The 13,959-nt window shown below is 32.9% G+C and overlaps 1 protein-coding gene and 1 long non-coding RNA gene across 2 annotated transcripts; one reads left to right on the top strand and one right to left on the bottom strand.

Annotated features, from left to right (window-relative positions):
* Positions 1–7,718: 7,718 nt before the first annotated feature.
* On the top strand, positions 7,719–9,234 carry LOC106364429. The gene is made up of 4 exons (XR_001273198.3): positions 7,719–7,955; positions 8,214–8,462; positions 8,617–8,748; positions 8,869–9,234. It is a non-coding gene; the product is annotated as an uncharacterized LOC106364429 (long non-coding RNA).
* A 1,309-nt stretch (positions 9,235–10,543) lies between these two features.
* LOC106366828 (probable methyltransferase PMT14) lies at positions 10,544–13,855 on the bottom strand. Its single transcript, XM_013806491.3, has 6 exons — positions 13,700–13,855; positions 12,680–13,359; positions 12,389–12,599; positions 11,240–11,906; positions 11,080–11,157; positions 10,544–11,016 (listed from the first exon to the last, which is right to left on the bottom strand). Exons 2-6 carry the CDS (start codon positions 13,343–13,345, stop codon positions 10,758–10,760), a joined length of 1,881 nt encoding a protein of 626 aa, XP_013661945.2. The 5' UTR covers positions 13,346–13,359; positions 13,700–13,855; the 3' UTR covers positions 10,544–10,757.
* Positions 13,856–13,959: the final 104 nt, after the last annotated feature.

The raw sequence follows: 13,959 nt of genomic DNA, 5'->3' as shown, positions 1-13,959 counted from the left end.
CATATTGCCGAGAGATGAATCAATCAATAGCAATGCGTTCTTCCCCCTTATTATATCAAGAGCCTAAATATGAACATCATAAACTAATTCAAATAAGAAACCATACAGAAAATGGTAAGCCAATTGACAAAAAAAAAACTGTGCATAAGAGTGAGAGGCATGGCACATACATAGGTAGGTGGAATGTGTTTTCCGCCTAAAAGATCTAAATGAATAGTTCCATAAACTAAAGATCACCCTTTCAGGAATGAGTCTGCCTGCAAAAAGAGCAGATCTTCAAATAAAGAATTGGTTTGTCTTGGAGTGAGATTCACAAGTCAAGAATGTTGTTGTTACCTGTCCGAAAAGACTCAGGTGGAGTGTACTATATAGCTTTTACCATCCCTACTGTTCTTCATAAGACCAAAAGTAGATAGACGAGGATCACCTTCCTCGTCAAAGAGGATTATGTATGCATTTATAGATCTTGTTCGTTGTTGCAGTGATCATCAAGTGCTTGTGCAATAGGGTCTGCGATTCAAACAGGAATTTTCCATGGAAGTGGCTGCGTTTCCCTGCAAACAAACATAGAAAGAAGAGGGCATATACTCTGCTACCGACAATCTCTCATCTCCTTACGCGCAACAACCAATCAAACTGACAAATCTCTTGTTCCTAATTAGCATGAAGCTCGATCATCATATCATGCATTTTCTTATCGATTATGGATGCAAATATTTTTTAAAACTTTGAAAATTTAATGACCTGTTCATTGTCTCTTTTATATCGAACAGTTTAGCAAAACTACCAATACAAAACTTTGAAAATTGTATTATATGTTTTGTGTATTACCAACAGTTTAGCAAAACTACAACTATCTTCGTACTAGTTATTTTATTGGGTACAAATACAATTCGTAATAGTTTTTCTTTTGGTAAAAATGTAAAGATATTATTACCTAATTTTTTTTGTTTTTGACAGAATTACAAAGATAACAAAAAACAGAAAAAAAAAAAAAATTCTAAACACAGACTCAATCTAGCGATTACAAAGAAGACACAACAAACCGCAACTGCAAACCCGAAGCTCAACTAAGTCCACACCAAAAGCTTGCCGCAAAAGGTTGAGCCAAGTTCAACCGAGAGTCGGACCCCGGTAATTTTGGCCTCCCCGGTGATCCGCTCTTAAAAATAATGGCCCAACCGAAAACAGCTCGCCAAGGGCTTCATAGCACCCGCCTACAAGAATAGACAGCAACAGAAGAGGTCTAACACCCACAACAACCAAACCAAGCATTTATTAGGCCCAAACACGACCTATACAAAATGTCGGTCCGAATAAAAAAAGGCCGCATTCTCCGTACTCCCAGCCCCAAGCCCGACCTGCAAACAATTGACCCGCACACCACCACAATTGACCTGCAAACAATTCGTAATAGTTATTGTCCTAGCTTCATAAGACAAATTAAAAATTCATAAAGCTAAAACTTATATAATTAACCTAATTCTTTCCAAACATGTGCTCTATAAATAAAGGGATGTGCAATTAAATAAATTTTTATCTTTCTCTAAAACTAAGTTACAAAAAAAAACCTCCATACTCTACAAAATAAAGAGCAAAGCCACATCAATCAAAACTGGTTTTTCAAAGAGTTTCAGTTCAACTCCAGTAACGGCCATATGGGACTACGAGAATGCAAAACTTACTAAAGAGTATGATATCAATGATCTTACAAAAATTTGGAAGAGAAGAGCTACCTGCCGTTGGTGCACCCAAATTTATCTTCCTCTTGGTATCAAATTCGTAAGGATCCAAAGAGAAAACATTCAATGTCAAGCTAATAAAAAGCAGATGACTGTTACACGTTCGTCGTAGTGGGTGAAAATAGCAATCAAAAAAAAAAATCTCAATTTAATGTTTTTCATATTTTTTTTAGCTTTCTCAATTGTGTTTTTCTTTTATTTTTTTGGCAGAAAAATTATAAGAACAACAGATATTAATGACATACAGGCGATTATCAAAAGTACTCGATCAACATGAAAATTTATTAGATATATTGCTTGTATGTCAGTTAAATCTGTTGTTCTCATAATTTTATTCTGAGAATAAGGTAGAACAAAATTGAGAAAGCTAAAAAGTCAATTGAAAACACACTAGATTGGAAATTCTTTTAACATCGATTGCTATTTTTATCCCATACAACAATTTATAACAGTCATTTGTTTTTTCTTTAGCTTGACATCTAATGTTTTCTATTTGAATGCTTGAAAATTTGATAACAGAAAAAAAGATAAAGTCTGATAGTACCAACATCAATTAGTTCTTCCAAATAAAATTTGGATCTTGTTGCTTCAGAGCGATGTTGATGTTTTTTAAAGATCGTTGGTATCACAATCGTTAGGAAGTCTTGCATTCTCAAATCCCATATAGCAGTGACTAGAGTTGTACTAGAACTTTTTGAAGAACTAGTTTTGCTTTATGTCACTTATCTCATTGTTTTTGTTCTGTAAAGGATAAAAGTTTTTTTCTGTAATGTAATTTTATTCGATTGCACATCACTTATTTATAATCAAATGCTTGCTTCCGTCAGCAAGTGCTTCTTTTTGGAAAATATTATATTTATTACGGAAGTTTTAGCTTTAGGAATTGCTCATTTTAATTTGTTTCTATGAAGCTATGACATATATCAAATTATCAATTATTACGAAGATATATGTAGTTTTATTATCCTGTGTGTAATACATACAACATATATACATTGTTCAATATACAAAATACGATGAAAAGTTATATTTGCAAACTTTAAAAATTATTTGCATCCGTAATATATATAAAAAATTCATGATATGATGATCGAGCTTAATGCTTATTATGGTCATGATAAATCTTACGGTTTTCATTGTTGCAGATCAAGTGCTTGTGCAATATGGTCTGCAAAAAGAACACGCATTCCCCATGGAAGCCGCTGCTTTTCCCTTGCAAACAAACATAAAGGAGAGAGTAAACATCTAAAGAATATTATTATAAAAGGGATCTTGTAAGAGAAATAATCAAATGAAGATAAGGCTCTTACAGTGAAAGAGATATTATGAGAGAGTATCATTGGGCGTATACTCTGCTACCAACAATCTCTCATCTCCTTCTGCGCAACAACCAATCAAACTAACTAATCTCTTGTTCGTAAGCTTTTTCCAACACCGGTTGCTTCCACCTCATTTCACAAGTCAACCAATGTCAACACAAAAACAGTATTCCCATTATTTGCTAAAAGAAAGGCAACTAGGCCCAATGTATAGCGGTGAAAAGCAATTAATCTAAAAAACATGAGTTCAAATCCAAAAAGATTGAAAGTTGAAACTTGCCAACTTTTGTTTTGCTTTAAGTCTTAAAAAAATTAAAACCCACAATTTAGAACAAATCCATTAGAGCAACATTATTGCAGATCCTTGCTGGTGTCTTTAGAGGAGGGGGGACCACAATTTGGCAAAACCAAGAAAGACAAGGGAGAGAAATAGTTAAATAGGGAATGTCTTTGCTGCGTTCTCTGCACTGTTTGCGGGCTCTCTACGATACGTAGTGGCCCGCGATTGGTTGACTTTAAAAAAAAAAACCAGAAAATAATAAAAAAAAAGAAAAAATTTTTTAAGGACTTCTGTCCGATAATGTTGCTCTTAGTCAAAAAAATAATGCAAATTTCTGTCCGATAATGTTGCTCTTAGTAAAAAAAGTAACTATAGGCGTGTTCTTTTGGTAGACGCCGAATGCTGCGGCTGTGTCCAAAAAAATAAAGCACGGAGGCACAAAAAATTAAAAACGGTGACGCCATTAATCTCAGCGTCTCTTACGGAGACACAAAAAGTAAAGCGCCGGTGACGCTATTAATTCCTGTGTCTCTTCCACCCATCATTGATTGCCGCTGCGTCTGGAAAATAAGTAACCTCGGAATCTTCACCGGTGTTGGGTTACCGTAATGAAAGGCTAATTTATTGCCGCTGACGCTGCGTCTAGCAGTTATGAAACGAACAGGACTATAGAATCTGAGAGATGAGTACTTGATTCTTTTTTTTCTGGAGCTGATGGATCAGCAGAAGAATGTATATTAGCTGTTTTGGAATGCAAGGAACCCATTTTCAAAAAAAAAAAAAAAAAGGGACCCATTTTCTCTCTTTTTTTAGTTTTCTCCACAAAGATCAGAACTTTGGATGGAAAAAAGAAAATGGAAGATGAATGCTTAAGTTGAGAGATTTTTCTTCCCTCTGGAGGTAACAACAATGGTGGGATTTGATTTTGGTTTTGGATTTGTGCTATGTATGCAGTTGAGGAGGCAGGAGAATATACGTTTCTCCACACATTAAAATGTGAAAATTAAAGGAAAGATAAGTTGCTATAGAGAGGAGATAATCTGAACGTTAGCATCGAAAGCTGTAGAGTTGAAACAAAAAATAAGTCATGCGAAGCCAAAGCTGTTTCTTCTCTATATATTCCTGCTTGCATAAGCTTTTTTTCCTCGGTCTAGACACTAGTTTAAAATCTTGATCTTTTTTTACTAATGTGAATTATCAAACTTTTCTTATACACTAGTTACCATTCGAACCATTACATTGATATCGTGAATAGTGCAAATAATGGCTTCACTTTTCTGTAGACTTTTATCTGACAATCTATAACAATTATGGAGAAAGAGAATAGGTTATGTACTTACTTCACTTGACATGTCTAATCATAGGGCACATGCCACTGGCTTCGTGCGTCCTTAAAGCTTACAGAAGATGGAAAATAACTGTTTCGCTTTACTTTTCTTCTTCGAGTTATTGTATTTCCCGTTTCACTCTTCTTGTTTTTGTAATGTTATTAGACCATTTACTCCGATGGTTTTCTTCATTTTTTTCTCAAAATGAAGTAAATTCAAAATGAAATTATGATTTACTACGATGGTTCTCCTTATTTTCTCTCTCAATTATTATTATATTTATTCTTCAACTTTTTATTTATTGCAAATAACACTTTTTATTTCATAAAATTTTAGATTATACTCACTTATTTTTAAATTCTATAATTTAACCAAATTTTAACTTATAAAAATCAAATATTTATTACATTAATAAAGGTACATAACAACATACAAAGTAATAGTAGAATTTTACTTAAACAATACTATTACTTAACTTTGTATTGGTTAATGGTATTGTTTTCTATTTTATTTTCTTTTACTTATATATTATAATTTATAAAATTATAAATTATATTTTAATAACCAATTATTGGTAATTATATTTTAAGAAGTTTAATCAGTATATACATAATAGATATAAAGTTATAAAAGTTATGTTTAGTGTTAATGTTTTATTTATGCATAAAATAAAGATTGTCAAAAAGTAAAGAACCATTATATAAATAAAAAGACTTGACACAAAATGAGATGGTGAATAGTGTTCCCTCAAAATAAAGTACCATTGAAGATGGATTTCCCTCATTTTGATGCATTAATGTACTAGTGGAGATCCACGTTTTTTTTATAATTTGTTTGTAATATTTGTTAAAGGTTTTGTCTTAGTTCATATGGTTGTCTTCATGTTTGTTTATGTCATTTTCTCTGTATGATCAGCTTGTAGTTGTATTATTTTGTGATGTTTGATTTTTTTAAAAATAGTATATCTTTATAAATTATATATTTATAACTGAAATAGAATAAAATTATAATTTAATTTAATTTAACTAAACTAATACAAAAAAAACCGAACTAAACCGAACTGAATACAAGCCAACCGAATTCAAAAACTGAACCAAACCGAATATAACCAAACCAAATAAATATGGTTGACTTCAGTTACAAAAGTTTAGACCCAAACAAGCTAAACCGAACCTAGACTAAACTCAAACTTAGACCAAAATGCTAACCCCTATATTCCCTAGTCACCTTGGCACCTTTATACCCTTTTTTTGTGCAACCTTGGCACCTTTATACTAAGGCTTCAAATGGGTAACACAGTTCAAAATATGTAGATCAACATATAATGCAGATCAAGTTGAACAAATGCAGATCAAGCTGGACAAATGCAAATCAACTAAATTATTATTGTTGATTGAATTAGCATTGGATATTTTTAATTTACGGTTCTGGTCAGGTCTAACTATTCGGATTGGAATGTTTAGGACCGTTTAGAAACTAAACATATTTTACAATGGATCGGTTCAAATAATTAATGTCATGTTCATGTCAGATTTTGTATAAAAACCGAAACATATATAGCCGAATTAAAAAAGGTTTCTGTTTACTTTGAGTTTAAAGCCAAAAAAATGAAAACAAAAACACCCTGAAAATTCGAGTTAAAGACCTAAAAAACTGAAAAATATTCGAGCAATCAGATTTGTTGAATAATGTTTTATTTAAAAAGTATAAAATATAGATATTTTAAAATTAAAAATTGGAGTATTTTATTATGTTTTTGGATATTCGGATATCCATTCAATTTTGTTTCAATTTTTGTTTTCAGATTTAAAGAAATAGTACACGTTTGGATTTTTATAAAATTTATGTCTGGTTTCTCTTTCATTTTTTCGGTTATGTTTCGGTCTGATTAATTAGTAAAGTTATATATTTTATAGCATACTATAATATTGTTTAAAAATATTTTTAATTAGCATATATTTAGTAAAGTTATAATTTTTAAAAATACTTTTTAATCAGTAAAGTTATATATTTTATCACTTTTTAATTAGTGAACTTATATTTTTCGGTTATGTTTCGGTCTGATTAATTAGCAAAGTTATATATTCTATAGCATACTAAAATAATTCGTAAAAAAAAATTAATTAGTAAAGTTATATATTTTATATTAGTAAAGTTATATATTTTCTAACTTTTTAATTAGTGAAGTTATATTATCGGTCTGATTAATTAGTAAATTTATATATTTTATAGCATACTAAAATAATGTGTAAAAATATTTTTTACAGAAAATTATGTTAAATTTAAGAAGATGTCAAGTTAATATATATAAGTGTTTTGAAAATATTATAGAACTTTTTAGGTTATAAATAAAGAAATGAAATTGAGTGTAGTATTTATAGGAAAAAGAAAAAAAAAATCATCTATTGGGTCTCTGTTTTCGGCCACCTTCCTTTTTGCTGTGTTTGCAGGAACAAACTTTTTACATGCAAAATAATCTGAAAGCAATCCAATAAGTATTTTATTACTTTTTTTGGTTATGCATATTAGTGGTGAATGGAAAAAAATGTAGATAAAACTGCAGTTTATTTCTCCTGTATTTTTACTGCATCACATTGATACTATAAATCACACAAGGATACAAAACTAATATGCTATATTTAATTTTTTATTATCGAATTTGGTGTAAATCATTAATTTAGTAAAATCTCTATAGATTAGCATTATTACAACCATGGTAGTTTATTAATTTTTCATTAATTTAGTAAAATCTCTATAGATTAGCATTATTACAACCGTGGTAGTTTATTAATCGTAAAAAAATATTAATTTATAAAATTAATTAAATTGGAGATATCTATCTATATATATAAAGTATTGTTTGCCTCTCTCCTGTGCCTCCACGTCACTAATTCATCTCTTCCTAGCCTGCCACGTGTCCACTTGACCAAAACGTACGGTTTCCTCATTTAATTGTTACGGGCTTCGCTATTGTTTTGTGTTATGTTCATGGGCTGGCCCATGACACTTGCATCTTCTTCTCAGTCTGAAATTTAGGGTTCACCAGCTTTAGGAATCTTCCATTCTGTATGTTAACAATTGCAGTTCTGAGATTTTCGTATACATTTTGTCAATAATCTCAAAGTCCATTTATGTTCTGATCGTTTTGTCTTACCTCCGAACCGTTACAAGTTGCAGAGATTGGCATAATTAACACAAACTTAACTCTTCCTCGCCACTAGGACCACGATCAAGAATTCAATGAATCTTATTCAGTTTCCAGTCTGTGATTCTCTCCTATAAAAAGGTAATTATTCATCCCTTGAACATCATCTTTTCATCTCCTATTATCGAGAGATTTCTTATTTTTTCTATAATGGCTGCATCATTTGTCTTCCACTCTGATTTGAAAGCAAATGTTGTTCTTCCACGGCTGTTATGTTTATCAAACTCTAGATTTTGTTTGTCTTTTTGTTTTTCTCTTTCTTCTCCATAAGATTTGTTGATAAACACTATGGATTGCTTATGCTTTTGTCTTATATACTCTTGGCTCAATACAAACCAGATGGAGGTGGAAGATCTTAGCTGCCACTGGAAAAAAGCTATGGCAAAGATTATTTTTCAGGAGATGGAGTTGAGATGAGGATGAGAGTTCAGGCAGCGCTGAAACTGGAAAAAGCTATTCCCTTTAGTCACGAGATGGAAATCATTCAACTCAAGTTGCATGATCAAGCTAGATACGACATATTGTTACAGTCACACGGCAGATTAGTAAATATCCTGTCAAGGGAACTTTTGATCCTTTAGTTGTTGGGTAACTAAAGTTTCCATCTTTATCTTCTCAATACATGATTTTAATTGCCTATAAGGTGTTTGAGTTATTGTCTGCTTTTCTCATGTCTCAATCAAATAGTTGTTTCTCTGGTTTTGTTGTCTTCTGCTCAATTTGGTGTTCGTATTTTAAACAGATCATACTACACGAAATTGCGGCTGTGATCTCCCCCAAGAGCCTTTTACGTACAGATTGACACATGAGGTGATGTTTTGTGGGTTAGTTGTGCTTTTTGCAATGGCTGCCCTCAAACCAGTAAACTCCTCAAGTAAATTCTCTGATTTGAGTTAATGTGATTCACTGTGATGTTTTGTGATTTTCATGTCTTTTTTATTTTAAAATCCTCTGATTTGAGATTAATCTGTTGCTATGACTTACTCTGATCCAGGGAGCTCAGTAACAACGACACCAATCTCATGTTCTGACCAAAGATGCAGCTGGGGTGTTCAGTCCTCTAATTCAGGCTGTTCTACTCAGAACAACATTTGCGCTTACACGTTTCAGTATGGGGATGGAAGTTGCACCTCAGGGTTCTTCGTCTCTGATGTCTTACAGTTCGTTTGAGTACTATGACTCTTGGCCAGACATGTTGTCTCATTTTTTATTTAGTGCTCTGCTTTTCAGTGTTTTCTTCTTGCATCGCTTGAACAGTGATGAGCCCAAGGCCGATGTCACCTTTTAGAATAACATGTAAGACCCATGAATACACTAGAATTGATTAAAAAAATTTAATGCATGGAGATAGTTCATTTTACCTTGATCGAGTGTTGAGAGAGTGCTTGCAGTTTTGGCACTGAAGCCTCAAGATGATCTTCTTCGTGGTCTAAGCATGTTCAACGGATAACACAAATACACATCACCCTTAAAACAAATTATGACATAAAAAACATAGAGCAAAATAATCCCAAATTTAAAAACACTAATAAAATTTTCATATGATTTTAATCTGAAAGGATCAAATACAGAATCATAAAAACAACTCAGTCCCTAAAACTACAAGATAAATGGCTCACTATATTGATTAAGAATATCTAAAAATTGCTCAAGATTTAACTAACTGGTTTAATTCAAACACACAAAACACACTTTGTAAAAAAGAAGTGTCTATTGTACCTTTGATGACACCCAAAAACAACAATCCACTGAGATGAAGAATGGATATTAAAAATATCAAACAAAAGAAAGACCAAAGGAGACGCCATGAAAATGTTAAAATTTGCAGTTAAAAATTAATTATCTTAGTATCAGTTTTAGTACCAATTATTTTTAATCCAAAGGGATTCTTTGATGTTTTTATTTACAGAAATTACATAATATATCTAGCAATAATGACAATAAGTAATTGTAGTGTAACTAATTTGTTTTTCCAAAATCATTTAATTAAAGAAAGTTAATCTTATAATTAATTATACATCATGGAACATAAACAAATGTCAATCCATTTCTAAGTATTTTTTCAAATAAGTACCACATCAAAATTCTTTTAAACATTAAGTAAATAGTAAAATTATATAGGGTAGTATTATGTGTTTTTCCAATAACTATTTTAGTTTGATTATGTATATCTGATTGAAATATTATTCATTTTGTTTAACAATTATTCTTTTGTCATTTTGTAGTGATCTATAACAAAAAAATAAATGATACGTATTTTATAAAAAGCATAAGACAAATCATCTATCACATAATTTACTTAACTGCATTGATTTTGGGGTTCAATTTTCTGAAATTCAGTATAAAGCGATTTCATAGAAATAATGCCCTATACAAAATATATAATTGAATTTTAGAAATTATTTTAAAAAATCATGTCAATTACTTAGCGAATCCACTCGCCGCGCGAAGCGCGGCCCGGCCCTAGTAGTTATAATTAAAATGTTCTTAACTTATCAGAAATATTAGTTAATAAAATATGAATTTATAAATATTCTACTGTAGTCTACCTTTTTAACAAAAGAAAGTGTACACTCTTTACTGCTGTAATTTCTAATTTAAGCCATGAATGTCTAATTCTTTCCCACTTTAACAGCTTGAAACCTGATCATTACGTAAAAATCTGAAAATTTGTAAATACAGTGTCTTGTATAAACTTGTAATTCCAATGTCTAATTTGTAAATACACTTGACAATACTTCTTGTCTAAAATGAAAAGTGAAATAAGAAAAACGCCAGGATCAACGGGGTTTACTTAAACCTAATAAAAACTTGGTGGTTAAAACAAGTAAACATCTAAAATTATGGGACATTTGCGAAAACTCGTTTAACCTCGGTAGTTTCTTATTCTTCACCACTCAACGTCGAAGTACTGTTCCTTACGTTACCACCGTCACCGGCGACCCAATACTGCTTAACGGCAACGAGAATCTTCTCCGGCACGAGTGGACCATCCTCGTGATCCATCAACTTAGTGTCCCATCTCATTCCTTTTGCAATCTTTCTTACATCGTTTAGAGCATCAACCTCGTCTCTGAGAATAACCGTTCCTTCCGGCCTCAAAATCCGATCCATTTCAAGCAGAATGTCTTCAACATTGCATCTACATAACAAAGTTTCAACAGTTATGTCTGAAAGTTCGTAGCTTTATGACAACAGAACTAACCTGTTTTGATACAAGCTGAAGACATTGTTTGCGTGGATGAGATCATATGTCCTCGGATAAGTCGAAAACCCTTCACACCTGCACATTTATAAAAGCGAATATTATCAAGATTTGGTGTACTTGAATGATCAAACCGCTTTGAATTTTTTTTTGTCATTACCAGTCATGGTAGATGCCGATGAGACCCCTTTCAAAGACAACACTCAAACTGTTCTTTGCAATGGTTGGAACAACATTCATAACCCAAGATTCAGAAGATTCAAGCGCAGCCGCAAATCCACCAAGTCCAGCATTCATATCCATCACATTACGGTATCTACTGCTCCCTATCAGTCTATTGATTCTCTTGTAGTTACTCACTCGTTTCTTCCACAGCTTATTATCTTCTTGATATGATTCAACGTTCACACCCTCCACCAAACCTTTGGTTACACACGGAGGGACTGAGAATAGCCTCTCAGGAAACTTCTTTACTTCTACATCGCTTGATACTTTGGGGAATGGAGTTACACATACTTCCATTGTCTTGTTCCAGATATCATCAGTGTCTTTGCCTTTGCAGGTTTTAACAGATGATGATGATGATGACATACGACATGATCTGTCATTAGTTTTCTTTCTCCAGATTGCAATGTCTCCTTTCTCATACTTCTTCTCCCAGCATAAGGACTCTGCTATCTCCTCTATTCTCTTTTGCTCAGCTTTGAGTTCTTTCTTAGACCGCTTCCACGTCTTGTAGTATGTCTTCCAGTTGATTGGAGGCCCGGATAAAACCCAGTAACCTCCCGGTCTCAAGACTCTATCCACTTCCATTAAGTACATTCCCTCTGCAAAAAAGACAATCAATATAGTGAATTTTGTGCAGTGTTTAAAAAACCAGACCAGACAGGTCTGTCAGACCGGTGGACCATAATTCGTTCTTCTAACCGGTAAGCAGAAAACTGGTCAAACTCTTAAAACCGATGACCCGGTTTGATATTAAAACCTTATTTTCTTAAATTCAAGTTAAAAAATAAAAAAAATTTCATAAAAAATTCATATTGTGTTTAATATCTATCAAAATAAATTAGTTTTCATTACATTTTTATATTATTTTGAAGTTTTCATTTTATTTTCATATAATTTTTAGATTCTAAAAATGATATAACGTATTATAAAAATAAGTTTACAGTTATACATAGTTACTTAATTTAAAACCGGGTTGAGTGACCCATCTACAAAACCGACTCAATGTCCGATCCGGTTTTCAAAACATTGGTTTTGTGCCTTTTTAGCTGTTGTAAGAGAATCAATAGAGAAAGTGTATTACCATTTGAGGTCCATGGGATCAAACATCGAGAGCATTGAGCCATATCAAAAGCTCTCGGTGGATATGGAAGACGTATTGACCCGAGAACACCGATGATTGCTGGAACACCTCTCTCCAGAGCAAACTGTACTTGAGCTTCATGGACATCCCGTGGCGCAAACGACATAGTCAGTACATTCTTCTTAAGCATATAAGCACCCCAGCTTGCAACCTAAGATGCAAAAGAGAACAAACAATAAAAGCTTTATCAACAAAAGCCTTGAGAGCTTGTGTAAATGAAACCAAACTCACCCCACATCCTGTGTCCAAAGCCGTTCTAACTAATCCATCTTTGATAGGGATTACTTTAGCTAGCGTTTCGATATAAGCATCAGCGCCTTGAGGAAACATAGTTCCTCCTCCAGGGAACTTAAACACATCCCCTTGAAACTTCACCCAGTTCTGTCCAGCTTTTGCAACTGTTAATGTCTTGAAAGGAACATTGGCGTAGTGAACGTAGTCACGGCTTTTAGGCCATGGGAAAGGAGTTGTATACCCTTTAGGAGCAGGTATTAGACAACGCAGCTTCTCATTCTCAGGTGGGCAATGTCTCTCTCTGTAAACCATGTTCTCCCTTGGGAATCTCATTGCTCGTTTTTGTTCATGACAAGGCGTGTAGTCTTTGAACTTCACATCGCAGGGCTTGAACATGATGGGCTTGGGGTTAGCTCTGTGAGGGATCTTTATCGTCTTATGGTGAGGTTCAAAGTCGAGATTGGCTACAATGTCTGTTGTATTTGTACATTGAGCTTGCTTTGTTACTGCTTCCAGTGTTATAACACCTCCTCCTTTACCAAACCCATTACGTTGCCATGCTCCAAGAAGATAGAAGAAACAACACAAACCAGTGACAATGGTTATAGATATTCTTGTCCGATTATTCACGGGCGGAGTGTTCTTAGAAGAAGCCATCATCATCACTTTCGAAATTTCTGAAACATTAGTAACATACACTATGAATTTAAATTTACATTTAAATCATATATTAAAATGGTAAAAAAACTTGATATGACACAACTCGAATTTCATTAAGGAGAAACTGATTATAAAGTTTTGATTTTTATTTGTTTAAACAGCAAAATTTGAAAATTAAGGCACTGCTACAAACTCTAGATTGGAATAAAAAAGGAAAAACAAGATTGTAACTTTAGCACTGGACATGGAAACCCAAATGAATTTGAAACTGAAATTGGAAAACCCAGAAGGGATCTTTCTTCAAGAGATGAGTTTTCAGAGCTGGAAACGATCTACAAAGAGAGCATTTTTACTTACCTCTTCGAAGTTATTTTGTTTGTTTCCTCTCGAGATTTCTGCTTAGCTCTTTTTCAGTGATGAGGTGCCGAGTAGTGAAGCCAAGCTTTCGCATTGACAGACGAAAGACTTGCGCAAATAACGTCCGTTAATAAAACAGATTTTTTTTTTTTGAGCAACAATTAATAAAAGAGATTAAAAGCACATATATTGCTTAAAACAATTATTTACCGAGAAAGGTAAGTGAATTTGTACTTCTTTTTTTTTTTTCTTTTTTTTTT

The sequence above is a fragment of the Brassica napus genome, chromosome A9 (assembly GCF_020379485.1).
Source record: "Brassica napus cultivar Da-Ae chromosome A9, Da-Ae, whole genome shotgun sequence".
Taxonomy (NCBI): domain Eukaryota; kingdom Viridiplantae; phylum Streptophyta; class Magnoliopsida; order Brassicales; family Brassicaceae; genus Brassica; species Brassica napus.
This window is presented reverse-complemented; position numbering and strand designations above follow the sequence as displayed.